This window comes from Macadamia integrifolia, chromosome 14 (genome assembly GCF_013358625.1).
Source record: "Macadamia integrifolia cultivar HAES 741 chromosome 14, SCU_Mint_v3, whole genome shotgun sequence".
Classification (NCBI taxonomy): Eukaryota; Viridiplantae; Streptophyta; class Magnoliopsida; order Proteales; family Proteaceae; genus Macadamia; species Macadamia integrifolia.
The window spans coordinates 26,732,132-26,750,029 of record NC_056570.1 but is presented as its reverse complement, the minus strand read 5'-3'; the positions used below and the strand labels follow the sequence as shown (position 1 = coordinate 26,750,029).

The 17,898-nt window shown below is 38.4% G+C and overlaps 2 protein-coding genes across 3 annotated transcripts; both read right to left on the bottom strand.

The window, feature by feature from the left end:
- Positions 1-2,263: 2,263 nt before the first annotated feature.
- LOC122060581 (GATA transcription factor 2-like) lies at positions 2,264-4,305 on the bottom strand. The gene is made up of 2 exons (XM_042623716.1): positions 3,649-4,305; positions 2,264-3,229 (listed from the first exon to the last, which is right to left on the bottom strand). Exons 1-2 carry the CDS (start codon positions 3,784-3,786, stop codon positions 2,531-2,533), a joined length of 837 nt encoding a protein of 278 aa, XP_042479650.1. The 5' UTR covers positions 3,787-4,305; the 3' UTR covers positions 2,264-2,530.
- Positions 4,306-7,841: 3,536 nt separating this feature from the next.
- On the bottom strand, positions 7,842-17,794 carry LOC122061705. Of its 2 annotated transcripts, XM_042625122.1 has the most exons (7): positions 17,330-17,785; positions 14,657-14,711; positions 12,291-12,365; positions 12,029-12,120; positions 9,017-9,098; positions 8,335-8,418; positions 7,842-8,226 (listed from the first exon to the last, which is right to left on the bottom strand). In XM_042625122.1, the coding sequence occupies exons 1-7, from the start codon at positions 17,605-17,607 to the stop codon at positions 8,101-8,103; spliced, it is 792 nt and encodes a 263-aa protein (XP_042481056.1). In that variant the 5' UTR covers positions 17,608-17,785; the 3' UTR covers positions 7,842-8,100. The 2 variants fall into 2 exon arrangements, with proteins under 2 accessions (XP_042481056.1, XP_042481057.1); XM_042625123.1 differs by lacking the exon at positions 12,291-12,365 and having other exon boundaries at positions 17,330-17,794.
- Between the last annotated feature and the right edge of the window lie 104 nt (positions 17,795-17,898).

The window sequence follows — 17,898 nt, the reverse complement described above, 5'->3', positions numbered from 1 at the left end:
CAGTAAAATAAAAAAAAAGGGGTGAGGGGAAATAGTTTCTATCTGAGAGTGGGCTCCTATGCTGACATCCTAGTCAATGTGAGAATGCACTCAAGCATCATCCATGATGTATATGGTGGCCATTTGGCACCCGCTGGGGCACACTCCTAAATAGAAAATTAGATGCAAGTCACACTGCTGGCTCAGTGACTTTTCTCAAAAAATAATTCTCTCCTTAACTTTTTGTCTTCCTATAAAATTTGGGTTTGTCATAATTTTAGAAGTAGACAAATAAATAAGAGGCTATCTAGCACAATGGGGCCACATGCAGCCATGCAGGAACATAGTTGGAAAACATTCACCAATGATTAATAAGATATTTACGGTGTATAAACATGTATCCAGATTCAGATTCAGTTTGAGTCGATAAGTCTCTCATTCAAATTTATTCAATCATGATAGATTTTATTTAGTAGGGATTCATATTTTGTCTGAGAAGAATCGTATTAATGTGAAACTCACAGCTCATTTTGTAAAGAGGGTTCGAGGTGAGATTCCCACTCCATTGTTCAAATCTTCCTGTAAGTTTACTGCTCTAGAGAGAGAGAGAGAGAGAGAGACTGTAAATGTGTTAAAACATATTCTAGCCCCACCTGGGTTCATTCATTCTAATCCATTTCCCACCGTAATTTTCCTCAGCCGCTGGAAGATGTTTAACATAGTTACAGAGAGGGGAAGGATCTTTTCTCTCTCTCTCTCTCTCTCTCTCTCTCTCTCTGCGCGCGCTCTCTCTTCAAATTTTCAAAGGTGAGATCATGGATACCCACTGGTGGGACCCTTTTCATGACTCATGAGGCAGACAAAAAACAATAGCCCAAACAATAAAGAGACACTGATCAATCATGGAGTGTCACCACCCCCACCACCACAAGAAAAGTCCTTTATTTGGTGCTTAATCTCCACCTCTCTCATGGATGTGATCCCTCTTTATCATCTAACCATATTCTTCAATTCCCTATTAAACCCATTTAAAGTTATTAACACCTTATGGCTCCTTTTGTAAAATATCTCCATAGTCCACACTCCTTATCTTACATCATCTTTATATGGTCGGAACTTTAGATGAACTGCTCATTGTAATCAAACTGTCATTATCTTTTGCTAATCTATCTTTCCCATTTAAATTTAAATTCAAATCTCAATTGCATGGAGCTTATGAATAAGAATTCTGTATTTTTGGAGGGATTAAAATTAGCCAGCCTATCATAAGGTTTTAAAAAAGCCTGTTATCATATGGGTCATCAGAGGTGGCATTGTGCAGTTTGGGTCGTATGTGAGGAGAGAGGTCTCTGGTCCCACCTCAGAATTTATTGATGACCAATCAAATATGAACTTTGACTATGCTATGGTAGCATGTATTGGCAGGAAGAAGAAGGGGAGGGTGGTGTGTAGGTTTCACTTTCACTAAGCTTGTTGTATAGGGAAGAGTGAATGCAAGACAACCAAACCAAAAGGACCAGACATGGTCTCTAAGTTTCAAAAGTTTTTGAATCTGTTGATTTTAGAATGAGAATGACTGCATGAGGATCTAAACCTACCTATTTGGTAAGAATTAATGAAATAGAAAGTCCTACTCTCTCAAAAATCTAGAAAAAGATTTTTTTATTCTTGCAAGTAAGGTAACCTAAGCTGAAACCACTACCCTCTTCTCCTAATTTGAAATATATGGGTAATTCCAGAAAGAGAGTGGTGTTTGGGTTGGAGTTTTGCTAAAGTTTTTCCATTTTGGAAGGACAGAAATGAATTTGATATGTATTCCCTCAACCAATTGGTGAGCTTCTTTTGGTTCATATTTCCCTAGTTTTGGACTTTCTGGTGTTTTATCTTTCTTTGAAAAAGGGTTTTGTTTCTTAATTCCTTTGTGGGGGTGGTGGGGAGGGGAAGGTACATTTGGCATACGAAATAACATATTCGAGGTATTCTGGTAATCCAAACAGTAGAAGATAGGACAAGAAACCAAGAAAATGACAAAAGATTCTTAAAACTGTTTTCCATTTCCGAGCGAATAATAGGGTTGAAAGAATGAGAAAATCACGTGCATGCCCGGGACATATCTTATCTCACCAAAGGAAGCCTAATAAGCCTATAAAAACAGAAGGAAAAAAAACTGAAAAAAGGACAATGAAATTCAGGAGAGAAAAAGAGAGATATAAAGCAGAAACAGTAAAAATTTAAGCATAAATAGAAAGACACACCAAAAAAATATAAAGATCAAGAATGAGTATTTTTGAGTGAAATAGAAGAGACTGCCTTTTCTGGACTAGTTAACCAGTAATAATTTAAAGAGCCATAGCCTGATCACAAACTAGGTAGATGTATTATATGATCTGAAAGGCACTTCTCCTTTCTCAGTTCTCACCATCTTCCTTTAAAACAAACTACAAGTAAAACTAAATAGACTGATATTGGTATACATTCACCTCTTCCTCTTTCCTTTCTGATAGTCTCTGGTCTTTACATAGGTTGGAAGTAGAAATTAAATTAACTATTATTACTCAGTATGAGTATGAACAGACATCCTCATCTCCATCACTTTCTTGTGAGAGTTGGAGTGCTTGTAGCTCACAAAGGTAGGACTCTTGGCTGGCCTATACTCAGGCAGTAACCTACCTGACTTGAACCTCACCCCACAGGCATTGCAGAGTGTTTTAGGACCTGAAGGCCCTGCTCTCCATTGTGGGGTTCTTTGTGCTAGACAATGGGTGCACCTCCTTGGCTGCACAACACTACCACCCTCTGAGCTTTCCTTGCTCACTACCATTTTCTCCTCTCTTCTTTCCTCTTCATTTCTTCTGCTGCTGCTGCTGCTGCTTCTGCTGCTATTGCTGTTGCTGTTACTTTCCTTTTTCTCCTTCTTGGGCACCATGAGTTCACTATCAGCTAACCAGTATGCTTGTTGGAGTAGCGGAGGATCTGAGGAGCTCAGGAGGAGGGGCTGGCTGTGTGGGTCCATACCCAGATGAGAGCAATTTCTTAAAGGGGTTGCAGTGGCTCTTTTCCTTTTGCTTCTGGCCTTTCCCGGGATTACAAAGTCTCTTAGAGAAGGGTTCTGGTGATTTTTCTTTGAGGGCTTTGAGGCTTCTGGGGTTTGGTTGTTTTGGGTATTTGTGGGTGCTGGAATACAGATCCCACTGCTGGATAGGCAGTCCTCTACGAAGATTGAGAGCCATTCTAAGCCAACATCACCTTCCTGCATTTCAATTAAAGAAGGAAAAGAAATTCAACAGAAGCTTAGATTTTACCCACTAAAAATAGACAATTGAAAGATATAAAATGTAGAAACATATGGTAAATATGGTATAGAACAAAGGAATAATGCATTAACAATAAAATCTCCCTGAAGAAACTCTGCCCCCACCCTTACTCCTCCAGAAGGAACAAGAAGGTGAAAAAAAAAATCCAATCTTGAGGAGGAACAAATTTGATGTCTCCCAAAAAAAAATTAGTAAAAAAAGTACGAAATGGAGAAAAACTAGAAGAGGCTTTGTTCAGGGTTCAACCCAAAAGACAAACCTCAAAAACTACCGCAGAGGAGAGAGAGAGAGAGAGAGAGAGAGAATATACCAGAAAAAGAAAAGGAAAAGAAAAAGGGAAGGTTGAGGTACTCACTGTATTTTCAGAGGGGAAAAGCTCGTCCAAAGGACCAGAGAAGCCCCCAAGCTTTGAACAAGCCGGGGTCATAACCTGCTCCGGCGGTAGCTCCGACTGCAAGCCACCGGAAACTGACAGATTTCGACAGAAATCCATGGCCAGTAGTATATAGAATGCTCAACCACCCAAAAGGAACTGAAGAAGGAAAGAGAGAAGTTAAACAAGAAACAAAGTCTGTTTTTATAGCCTTTTTCTTCTCTTTAATCTTTATGGACTCTTTTCTGTCGGCAGAGAAAGCAAAAACAGAAGAACCACAATAACCAGTCAAGAGAAACCCCACCCACAGCGCACACACACACACACACAGCCTCTATCTCGCTATCACTCTCTCTCTCTCTCTGTGTCTCCTCTCTCTCACACACACAGACAGACACACCCCAACAGGCCACAAGGTCTTCCCCACAGGGCCACAGGCCCCAAAGCCCACAACTTTGTTTCTGTATTTTCTATATCTTCTTCCCTACTTTTGCAGATTTCACCAAAATTTTACAAATTATTATCTGCCTCTTCCCTATTTATGAAGAGAGGGAAACGTGGGCCTGCTTTTGTGGACCCCAGTAATTACTCATGCATTCAAACTCTCTCCCTCCAAGTCCAACCTTCCGACCCTCCTTCCCTCTCTCTCATGAAAGCTTTGGAGACTCAGACTGAGACTGCCTTGTTTTCCTTTCCCTTTGGGATTTGGTTAAACCACAGTTGAATTGCTGGGTCTATGTCTCCTAATTGCTACATAATTTCTCTGATGTGAGGAAAGGAGAGCTCATGGGCTAATGGGACAGTATAGTATCCTCATGGGACAGTATAGTATCCTCTTCTCTTCTGTTTTAATTTCTTTCTTAATTTGAAGGCACATTTGTAGTGAATGTAATTAGGCTTGGGGAGGGGACTCTGTTTTCAAGTCCCTAACAACTTTAAATTTCAAACTTGCACATGCCAGTTCAGTCCACATGTAACTATGTGAGTTACAAATGTCAATTAAGTTTCAGTTCTACTGTATATGGTGACTTTGCTTCTGGAGTTTTAAGCTTAAATTTCAGGTTAGGCATTCAAAAAATTTCAAAACCCAGATGGGTTGGCAGACTTAGGATAAGCAGGAGAGCTCTGCACAGGAATATAATCCAAGATGGGTACATCTACCAATGATGCAGACGTCTATGTATGCATTTTAAACCTTCAAACACAGGGACTGCTCTCTCCTGAGTCCTACATTGTCCTTAATGTTTTATCAGTCACTCAGTTGTCAAGGTAATATGACCATTCACCAAGCAATTTAGTAGGAAAGTGAGAAAGTTAAAGGCTACCATTAACTTAATCAAAATTAAGGGGAGATAATCCATCACTTGGGTCATGTTTCTGGTTTCTAGTTTCTGCTTCTATCAGAAAGTTTTTTTCAATCTGCCATTTCTGTGTCTCTACAAATGGCAACGGCCAAATAATTCAAATTTCATAATAATATCGACGGATGACTCACTAGTCACTGCTGAACATCTGTCTAGCTCTTGGTAAGTATCCTGCACTTGTCCTAACCAATTACTGCTTCGTTACAGATGAGTTATATTATCTTCCTCGATTATAACGGAGGATTTTGTCCTAACTTCCAACTACCAAGTGAATGATTTCTTGAAGATTACCCATTTTAGCTGAATCTACAAAGAACCCAAATCAGAATCCTTCATTACCAGGCATGCCATTACTGTATCTTTATATGCAGTTGTAGCCTGAGATCAAATTAAGCAATCCACATTGATAAGAAGATCTGTGATAGTAATTAAGAGGAAGAAGAAATGCATTTGATGATAACCCAAATTCATCAGTGATCAGCTTGACCTTTACCAGTGAACAGTCACTAGTCACCAACAAACTGTTCTACTTTTAAGGAGGATTGAGTTGGGGGGGAGCTTCTTCGATTTAATACAATGAAGGCCCACTCTATGCTACCGTGGTCAGAAGACTAAGAACCCAGAAGCCTTATTCGTACCTAATTTCAGTAGTAATGGAACCAACCCTTCATTCTTAAAAGAAGAAATGAGGATTTCGTGTGGGCAAACTTTCTCTCTCCATAATCCGATATGCATTGAAGCTGATCCCTAACATTTGGCCCTTCCATTAAAGCAATGGTTAAACTAATGCTTATCCTCTGTTTTTATGGGTACAAACCAATGCTTACTCTTTACTCTTACTAATCCAAAATATTAGTTAAGAGACCAATTGGATGATCTTATAACGGGTGTCAAAATCAGGTCCAAACCAACCAGCTCAACCGAACCTGACCGATTAAACCGGAAACTGAACCTACTGTTTTAATAAATAGGGGTTTTGGTTTTAGGTTGTGCAATTTTTCAAATAATTGGTGGGTCTCGATCCAATTTGATTAGCTACATTAAGGATCAAAATATGTTTGATCATCCAAAGAAGATTTAATTTATTTTATTATTATTTTTTTTTTTGACTAAAGGTCTGATTAAAAAGGTGGCCTTTTATATCAAATGGATCCGATATGGTCACTTCATACTGGTATAGGGAAAATGACTGATACCCCAGATTGGTGTGGGGCCTGGGGATGTGTTTCCTTTCAATAGTTGGTTTTGCCATCATAACCTTGAACTCCTTCAGTGGATTCATGATTTCATAGGATTCAAATTTCTAATCCAAAGTTACAGGAAAGGAGAATGGATCTACTGCTCATAAGATCACCTGATCGTATGAGTCAGCAATCAATACCTGTTCTTTTTGTTCTCAGATATATTCTTCTTTATCCTTGTAATGGTAGAAAATGAGACAGGTGTTGATCGTTGACTCATATGACCAAGTGATCGTACAAGTAACGGATTCTATCTAGAGTAAAAGTGGGGAAAAAAGGGAATGGTTTCTTTGAGGCACCTCTATTATGGGAACTATGGAACAAAACTATATGGCACATAATAGGTGGTATGGAGTTGAAAGGGTATATGATCACTAAGAGAGGGTTCCTAAAAGAAAGCGTGGGAGAAATATATAGCACATAATAGCTAGGTGGAAAGGTATATGATTAATGAGGGAAGGTTTCCTAAAAGACAACACGACTTCTACCTAGTGCACGGGCTAAAGGGAAAGATTATGCCTTTTATAAGGGGTGGGATAGTCATTTCACTCTCTCTATGTCTAGGCATAAAATCATACTACCTTTTAGGTTTTTTTTTCCATGATGAAATTTTAGTTTAAAATTTATTAAATACTTATTTTTGTTGCAACCCACTGTTGAGCCAAATTTTCATTTGCAAAATGAATTAAACACAAATGCTTACACCATTTTTCTGTTAATGAGGGTGTCTGGAATTTCGTCCCAACTAGTCCTTTGGGTACGCACATACACTGGGTCAACACTAGATCCTTCGAGAACCATAGATTATAGAACTGTGGGGCTGACCCTAAAGGGGTAAGGGAATCGAACTCAGAACGTATATCAATTTAGGTACACTCCCTTGCCAACTGAGCTACACCCTTGATCTCACCGTAAAATATTTACGCCTAAACAAACACAAACAAAATAGACTTTCATCCAAGAATTAGAAAACGTTGAGCAGGTTACCACCCATTTGAAGAGCGTTGGATTTTTTATTTTATTTTTCATTGTTTTTCTTGTATGGCATTTGGCTAGGTAGATGGTCTATGTCAAAAATTCAAATAACCCAATTATAGTCAGTTAGCCAACCCTGAAATCCTCCTGATAGTGCTCTTATAGAATTTATCTTTTATTTCCTTGCCATTTTTTTCTTTCACCAACATGACAAGGAAGCATATTTAAGGATTATTTTGGAAAAGTTTGTGTCTATATGATGGGGTTGATGTCCACCATGGGTTGTGGAAGCGTCATGAGCCAAACAACCAGAAATTTTAAAAGTTTTGCATTTTATTTCAGAAAAATAACATCTAGCACTTTACGCCTGCTAGATTTTTTTAATTTTATTTTTTCACCATTCTACCAAAAGCAATAACACTTGGTGGAGCACGAAGCACCACAACAACATAATACAGTCAACAACTTCAACCACTTCACTATCTGATTAATAGGGAAGGTTCTCTTAATCTGATCTCAATTTAAGAAACCCAAATTAAGAACCTGCATAAATCTGAACAAATATGATTCGTGACAGGCATTGTGGGAATCAAAATGAGAAATTTTAAAGTGACAGTGATGTACTGATATTTCTATTCTGGTGGTGACAATATTTTTGGGTACAAAGCAAAGGTTTAATGGGGATCACAGTACAACATTTTGTGCTTCTGTAACTATACATGAACTTGATATGCAGTGGGGAAACTTACTGGAAAACGTGGTCGCTTGATAAACTTTTCCAGGCACTTTCGGTGAGGCATAAGTATGTACAGAATATAGGTATGCACATATGCACATTACAGCCACCATTCATGTCATGGCTCTGACGAAGGCTTCGCCAGGTATTGACGCCACTCATCTGGTGTCCCATCTCGAATCCTCAGCATCTTCAAAGCAGTAGCTGTCAAAGGTATGGCCAGCATGTCGTATTCCTTTGGGGCCTGCAAGATCAACAAGTACTTGTTCTTATCAGTGATTATGCAGTGGACTTTCTTATCCTGTGGCCTAAGGTAGTGATGCTTCAAAAAAGGGAGAGAACTAGCAGAAACCTTGGGGACTTTGTTCAGCTTCATATTTGCTTCCTCCAAAGTCATCTGACCCTTCCTTGAATTGCATTTTGCACAAGCTGTAACCTGCCATAGGAATAATGGAATCTATACAAGTACTTTCACCACAAGAATGAAGTGCACTGTGTGGGTGAGAAATGAAAATGTGCTAGTGCATGGATATGGAAACCTAAGAAATGCCTTTATAAGAGGACCCACTTATCTAGTATTATCCAATGGATTTCATTCACCATGGAGGTGCAAACAACATGCCCGGAAAGGCGGATAATCATAATATCTTCTCATAGTGCACAGACAGCCAGTATGTTAGGAGTTTTTAATAACAGAAGCCGAAAAATCCAGCCAACTAATGCCCGGGATTACCCCTAAAACCCAAATTTATTTTACAAAGACTCTAATTACCCTAGGTCTATGAGTTACTCTCATTTTTTGGGGTGCTAATATCTTCGGGTTTTTCACCAATCCTGGAAACCTGTTGTACTTTCACAGCCAATAAAGGACCATCAATCAGAACCTAAAGACTCCCATTACAACAAAGTCCAGGCCAAGATTTTCCACCATCTACATATACCCAAGAAAAACCCGAGGGCTAAACTCATGCACAACTTAAGCTACAGAAGTCAAGAAGTTACCAAGGAATGTTGACTGTTTTAGGACTGCTTACCAGATTTTCCCATTTCCATTCTCCACCCCGAGATATTGGCAGAACGTGGTCAACAGTCAAACTGTGTCTTGAAGAACAATACCTGTTAGATAAACACGTGTAAGCTTGGCTCTAGATATATGCCTTCGATTTTCAGACTACCCATCCAATTACCATTGCCAGTCTGTTCGAAGCAGAATAAAAACCGACCGTTAACATCAGACAAGGAATTACACGCTGCTTGAAATCTCAGAGAATCTTTATTTAATAAAAATTGTGAAGAATGCAAATAATTATTTTCTCTGGATCAGATTTAGAGGAAACATGAAGTTACATTTATTCATTAATTTAAGGGAAATTTTTTTATTTAGGGGTGGGGGGGTGCATGGGGTGGGGGGGATTCACACTCTAACAGCAGATCTTAGCTAAAACAAGCAGATCAAAGATTGGTTATCCAGACACCTTTTTCTTTCAAAAGACCTGAGGCATGAACAGGTAATTTACCCTACTGAGAAACAGGGAACATATAATGCCCGAGAGGTTTGGATGGAACATAGTTGTTTCATGTTGGCAGAAGGGGACTTTTCGATTGAATCAAGCAGTTGAACATGAAATTTAACTCCAAAGACGATAAGGCAGATTGCTTAGTGTTTCTCCAGAGCCTTTGGAATAAACACAGAAAATATGTCTGAAGCTACAAGGCAAAGAGGAAGGTGCTTCATCAATAAAACACAGCATTCAAATCAAAATAGATCCCACATCCTGGTCAACATTTTCAAAAGGTGTTTATCAAAGATTTTCACTCTTCAGAAGTAGCAAAACAGCTAAAGGCTTCTTTGCAGGAATGAGGACATAAGTCTTTTATTAATGACTCCACAACATTCATGTGCACAGAAAAGCTAATGTTGATGCAGAACCCCTTTTTCTGGATATGAGGTATTATAGAAGTTTCCTAACACTCACAAGTTGAATACATGCCGATGACACTCTTGCAATAAATTCCCAACATATTCTCTTGTAAAAAAAAAAAAAGGCAAAGCTTTTAGAGCCAACTCCAGTCCACCCAACTGGGACCCTGTGAAAGTAGCTCTTTTGGATTGAGCTCAGTGAGTTTGACATATTCTGTCCAACTCTTACACTGACATATGCCTGAGTTACATAAATGCTCCACTTTCGTCATACAAACACAAAATATATATTTTACCAAAAGGGGGGGGGGGGGGGGGGGGGCGGGGTGCAGGGGAGGAGCAGCTAGATTAGATGGACATTCAGGTTGTTAACTTTGACTTATTTCATTTCTCTAAACCTTCTCCATATGGTATTATTTTGAGCCTCATTTAACTCTTTCTGCCAAACAAAGTATTATGTTTTCCTGAGTTTTTATTTTAATTTTTGACAAAAAAAAAAAATCATTAATTTAGGGTCAAAATCCTATAGAAAAAGGTGAGCTCTAAAAATATACAAGAACCAAAAATATATCTTGTTAACTGAGATCCCAATTCCAACAATGACCACCAATTTTCCTTATGATCCTCAACCATTGATGCCTATGGCCTTTTTTTAGATGCAGACACCAATCAACCAAAAAATTATCAACTTCAAGCTGCAATGTTGTTGAATCTCCACTTTTGTGGGATAACACTCCAGAATTTCTGATGTTTCAAAATACCCAACAGATAGAATAGGGGAGTGGGCGCAAGAGAACAGCAGCTTTTGGGGGGAGCTGAATATCAGGCCAATAAGTATTTGGGTATCAAAATTTGAATTGGGATGCAGATGATTCATATAACACTGATAGCAAACACCATTGAAGGTTTTTGTAATTGTTCCTTTCAAAGGTAAGTGGATAATTACAATTATTTCTCTTTAGATGCTGAGAAATATTGAATCCATGGAAGTTGGGATGCAGATGATTCATATAATCCTACTAGGGTGATTCTAAAGTGTCTCAAAGAAAAAACTCAACCGGACATCGAACTGGAAAGTGGTACTAGTTCCTGTTTCTGGTTTAATCATCCAGTTTTCTTAAAACGAGTTGGAAACCAAAAGGTTGATTTTACAGTTAAAGAGTCCAGTTTAACAGGCCAGATCTGACCAGTCTCTTAAAACTATGGTTTGTCTCTTACTCTTCTGTCGTACCATTCTTAGTTTCTCAAAAATTTCCCCCTGTTTTTCCACTTACAATCAGCCTTCTATCCAAAGCCTAGTATTCAAACCTTAAACAACCAATCATCCATCTTATCATGCAGACCACCATATCTATCCATCTACGCCACGCCACCTTAACTTTTCCATAAAAATCAGTCATCTTTCCTCTTATCCCACCAATAAGCTCTATAGCCAGCTACTAATCTCCAACTAAACCCTCAACTTTGATTAACGCTTTCACCCCTATCAAATCCTAAGCCCCATTGTCAGTACTCATATTTCTTATGACCTTTTAGATATGCTTAGAACATCAACCTGCCATTCCTTAAAATGTTAAGTCCCTCAAGGTCCTCCGTCATAAATAGAAATAAAAATAAAAATTATGAGATTATGACATGCACAGTCTAGATCTTGTCCCAAGTATGACTTTGGATAGAGCCTATTGGAGGGCTAGGATCCGAGTAGCCGACTCCACTTAGCTGATATGTCCTGATTGTGGGGCTGCTACTTCTTTCCTCTTAACACTTTATTTTTTAATCCATGTGGCCGACCCCTTAAGTTGGGATATGACTGAGTTTGTTGTTGTTGTTGTTGTTGTTGTTGTTGTTGTTGTAATAAGTATTAAATATAGGCCATCCTAGGATAGAAATGATCTATCAGGTTTGATAGGAAATTTTGTGATATGGTTCCTTCACAACAGCCCATTTATTTATTACATGTCAACTACAGATGCTTTCATCCTATTTCCCTACCTTAGTCTAACAAGGATTAGCTCAATGACCTAATTAGAGCCTCCAATTGCATTGAACGATACAACCATTTATCTTAAGTGTTCAGTGAACTGCAAACTGATCACAGAGTCCATATGCTTCAGTAATTACTTACTGACAAGTGAAGACATCCCGAACAAATATATTTTTACGACTAAGGGTTTGTTTGATTCTTCTCCTCTTCACAACCTGCAGTAAATGGGGAACCTGGAAGTAGAAGAGGTTTTGATCAGTTGAAATGGATGGATAGAGATATGAGTGGAGTAAAGATTAGTAGCATGGTTTTCATGGAAAAATTATAATCTCAGAGAAATAACACGTGAAGTACCAAGAAACAAACAGAATAATACCATAACCATAAACATTAGACATTATACCCTTAAAACAGCTGGTATGTAGAAGGATCCACTGGGAGAGTTTACAGTCTGATCATAATATTCTAGAACATCAGCCTGGCAGAGGAAGAAGAAAAGGAAAACAAAATAAAAGATGGTCAAATTTGATAGATGGATAAAGAGTTTTTCCAATCGGAAATTAACAAACTTTTTTTTTTCTTTTCCGTTAGACAAAACTTTGGGTTCTAGCCAGACAGACAATAGCAAAACAGCACATCTGACACGTGCTATCCTTGGGGAGCCAACTTATAATTCTATGTTGGAGATCATTGCGTACAAAAAGCATTCTAGATTACAATACCAGCTATAAGATCCTTTCGGGACAGTCATGAAAATGGAAAAGAAAGAAACAATTAAAGAAAGCATATACTTGAGTGAAAAGGAGGACCATCAGGTGAATCAATTTGTGAGAATACAAATATACATGGTGGATGCAAGAGAATCCATTAGTCCGTCCAACTTCCCATCAAGGATCATAGGATCAGTATCAGGATCAAGGATAGGATCAATTTGAGCTGTGATTAATCCTATCCACGATGTGTCAACCAATGCAGTGCCATAATTAAACAACTAAAGGTACATCCTGACCTTGCCAGCATATTGGATGATCCTCTGTGTTACATTTCTGCATTGAATCAGCCAATCCTCACAATTAAATGTTTCAACTATTGGATGATCTTGCCATTAGTCCATCCAACTTCCCATTAAGTCCTGATCTTGCTCAGCCAATCCTCACAATTAAATGTTTCAAATATAGGATGATCTTGTCATCTGAAGTCAATTTTTTAAGGATCTTGCCAGGAGGTCATCTTATTTGACACACTCACCAAAAAAATCCATAGTTTTTTAAACACGTTTTCAAACCAAGGGATCCATATTTTTGTAAATAATTTCCTCAAACTATCAACTTTAAAAAATGTATAAATTGAACTCTAAATTCTAAAAATAAGATAGCATAATTCAATTTTGGAATGCGACTAAAATTAGCAACCAAATGAAACAAATTAACAATAGAAGTGAATAGACAAAAAGGTCCAACCCCAAAAAAATAAAAAAGTTTAAAAATACCAAATGTACCCCCACTACCCCAAAATAGAGAGACCGAATCAGATGAAACGGAAAAAAACCAACAACTAAACCACCAAACTAATTCAGATGGCCAAACTAATTGTCATGCACTTGAACCCCATGTAAGGCTTCCAAAAAAATTCCAACTACTTTCTGTTAGGTTTGTCAACAGGAATTCTTCCAAAGGTCACTTTGCATAAATGTTTCTGGGGTGTTAATTTCATTTGGGTGTACCATGATAATATCATCAATTCCTCTAGAGTGGTACTTCAATCCCTCTGGTAAAACTACCAAGCCTTGGTGAGGAATGTGCTGATGGTTGATACATAAAACACTTGAGAGGGGCGGAATAACAAGATTAATGGAGATAAGGCTGAGGCTCTTTTGAAACAGTCACCATGACTAGTCACAGAGCCAGCACAACTGGACATCTTTCATGGCTTCTGTTCTGATTCTATCATTGGGAGTTTAACTGCCATAGCCGCATCAGTGACTAAACCATTAGGACTGGGTTGCACTTCTTTGCACTCCTAGGCTTAATTTGATGGTTAATATCCAGGAACCAAAATTCACCCGGGTTGGAGAGATTTTCAGTAATGGACAAAGAGTTCCAGAGATACATTTTGGTCTTTCCGACCCAATTTAGGATACAGATTCAGCAGTAATAGAGATGAGATTTTTTTTTCCCAGGACAGCCCCAGATCTGCAGCAGCACTTGGTGACACAGGAAGGCTTACAATAGTGGCTCAATGATCGATTATCGGTGGAAAGGGAATGCCACTTTTTGACATATGTTATCAAATATTTGAAGACGTCTGTACTGGCTAAAATTGTGTAGAATTATTCTCTCTCAACTGTCATTAAAAAAGAAAAAATGCAGAAAGAAACAAAGAGAAATGTAGAAATGATCCAAAAAAACAAGGAATTATAGGCATTATACGAAGTCAGATAGACTCTGTTGAACAAATTGAATGTTGGAGCCCATATTCCATTTAAAACATATGCATTTAGGTGTTTCAGCATATCAATAGCAGGCTTGCGTGCACACATGTGCGGTTACAAGAAACGAAACGTAAGTAGGCAGTAGGCAACTATTCTGGTTACCTATACGCACTTAAGTTTCTACTTTTTTAAATAAGTCTCTTCAGAAGGGAATAAAGAGAAAATATACTGCAGAAACCACTGAAATTTATAACAGGATATCCATTAAAACAGTAACAAACTGTCCAGGCAATTGAAAGGAAAAAAGCAGGTCCCATTAACTAAGCTACCAGTCTAACCTTCTCCATGAACTCCAAACAGATAGCACGCCTCCAGCAGACAACATTGATAGGCCTAACACAGAGTGATCAAAGAAAAAATAGAAATTCAGTTGTACAATTTCTCTTTAAACTAATGTGTTTCTTAAGATGATAAAAACGAAAGCCTAACTGTGGCAGTTAATATTTTCAACAATGTCCATTTCCAAATGATTAAGAGGTACTTCCAGCACAACAAAGGGAAGGTTCACTTATGGTTAAAGTTTACCTTTCAGTGGTGAATGATGCGAAGTTCATTGAAAGAACAAGAGATATGTCACACGAGAAAAGGTGAATGAGAACAAACAGAAATCCACTAATGAATACATCCTCTCATAACTCTACATTTCCTCGAGTTCACACTCCTCTGGACTTCAAAGGATCTGGAAACACATTAACTATATGACATCCAACCCTTCAGGACATCTGAGTAACCACCAACAAGGCAAACACTTCTGTCTTCAAGGAAGAAAGCCTAGTCATGATAGAACACATTTGAAGGATTCAACTTCATCCACTGTCAAAGGCCAGAATCCACTCTCCAAAAGGCAAAACAAGACACAATTAACCCACCATCCCCAAATGAATTAGCCCTGCTAAGTGCCAGACCTATTCTAGTATCTTCTGCAAGGCAATGAAGGCCGAAGCTATAAGTGATGGTGTCCTTGCTGTCAGTTTGGGCCTTACATCGCTGAGTTTCTTCTCTGATTGCCTTAGAGTTGTTGATGTGCCTAACGGCAAACCCTCCTCCCTTGATTGGGTAGCACAAGCGATTGTGTCTGATATTTTTGGATTTGATTTCCTTTTGTTCTGTATTTTCGGTTCAGTTTGTTCCTAGGTCCTCCCATAGGGAGGCGCATTTCTTGGCCACTAGGGCTTTTTCTAGGGGTTTATCCCATGTTTGGTGGTTGCACCCACCTGATTTTCTTGTTAATTTTTCTTCCTGAAGAGGCTTTCCTTCCTCAGTTTTCTCTCAATAAAATTTCTTGATATTTTCATTCCCAAATAGAGAAAAAAATGAAATATCCCAGTATAAAAAAAATGAAAAATTCACTTGGCTACCCCTGCTCCAACTTTATTTTATAGTCAATGAATAAAGCATCAACAACACAGGTGGCAAAATCGACTTCTCAAAATCTGCCAAAACATCCATTGGAATCACTTATCCACTACAAGAAGCGCATTCAAATCATTCCTTTAGTGCATATACATCAGCCACTTTATTAGCTTGCGCACAGGACATAATTGTCAAAGCATCTCCCAGGTGACGTCAAGGCATGCCTTGATGCCCAAGGCAACCAATTGCCTTATGTTTGAAGACACCATACCCAGATGATGAAGGTGATATACCTATAATATGAAAAACATGCTCGGATATGGAACAATACATGAAAAACGGAAAATATACCTGTAAGGCTGTAACATGGCGCTTGTCTAGACGTCATCTAGGTACCTTAACAACTACGCAGTGGAACTGTCATATACCCATGATCATCAAATTGGTTCTACCTAGTGCATGTGTCTCTTCTCAGCCTTTCCCCCTCCCCCTTTAGAGCCTCTAGCTAGTTCTAGTGCACCCACAATACTGCTGCAACATCTAGAAGTGGTTAAGCACCCATTACCTCCAAGACAGCTCAATTTCCATTGGACCAGAAAGGAAAACTCTTTAACCATATTGGGTACTCAAATGAGAAAATAGAAGTAAAAAAATCTATTTGGGAGTGCATTTAAGACCAAAATATGAAAAATAAACTCTGCTCAGAGGCTTCTCAAGGCAGAGGGTCCAACTAGGTCATCTCCCGACCATTTAAACAACAGTTACAATTCATTCTCTTGATTTAGTCCATGAAAATGGTACAAAACTTAATAGGACAGCCTCTCAAAAAGTTTGCTCAAAAGAGGGAGCATTCCCACACAGTCGTTACAAGCAATGGAAACATTGGCCCTTGATGTGGTGAAAACATAGTAGACAAAGAAACGCATCAAAATTCAACACCACATTGTTGGGAAACAATCCAAACTATAACGAAATAAAATAACTCAAATCAACAAATTGAGGAACGATTCAATGGAGAAGAGTAAAACTGTTCCAATTTGACTGTCAGTTATAATATTTGCCTCCAGATGACCAGTTAGGACCACTACGCTGAGTCCAGCTAGCTCAAATCAGTTCAGATCTCCTCGGTCTCCAAACTCTAACAATATTAGGAAGATTGAATTTACCGTACTTCCCATTCTACACGATGCTGTAATTTTATAAATTGGAACAAGATAGAGAGGAAGACCGGGGGTTTTAGCTTCAGCTCTCAGCTAGATTGGTGATTTAGCTTAAATCCATCAAGCCCAATCCAACTACCGTCATAACTAGATTAGAGTACCTTCAGAACAGGCAACCGTACCATACTTTCAATCTAAGCATACTCTTAATCCAAACATTGTTATTTTAGAATAGTAATGTACAAAATGAATGGCACTGTTTCCCAAGATTACAGTATCATTTTAGAAGAATCAATCAGAAAATTGAAAAATCCAACACTGTCTAGCCCAAAAAATGCAGAGTAGTTCGAATCTAACTCCATTAAAATTTTCAAGTTCAAAGTAGAAGAAAAGAAGGCAAAAGCAACGAAAAGAGAAAATACTTTCAAGCTAAGTTACCTGTAAGAGATATCCAAGACTAAACCTCGGAAGCAGTCCAACTCATCCCTTTCATACTCACCATCTTCATAGTAAACAACGTCATGCTCTTCTACATTAACGGTGATCGATTTCCTGTCTCTAGAACTAAAAACACGGGTAGAGCCACATAACCTGACATTGTTGTTGACACAACTACCAAGTTTATAATGAAAAGTGTCTTTCGCTTCAAACCCGAAAGACAATCTGTCGCCATGGAAGAGCAGCTTCAGACCTTCTCGAATTATGAAGTGCGCCATAATCAAAAACGAAGGTTTACAGTTTCTTGTGATCGTAGGTAGGCCTTCCTTTAATCACCGACAGAAAGAGAGAGAGAGAGAGAGAAGTCCCAGATTTTTAGAGAAAATATTTTGGAAATTTTGTGTTCACAGAACAAGCGATAGCCACTTAATGTGTAAAATGTGTATACAAATGAAAATGTAATTGTCGTAACTGTGTTGAGCGGTTCTTTCCGTTATTGCTCAAGAATATTTTTCTCTACTTTACTCCGGAGTTTGAGACTTTTCCCTGTCTCAGGATGAGGTTTTTTT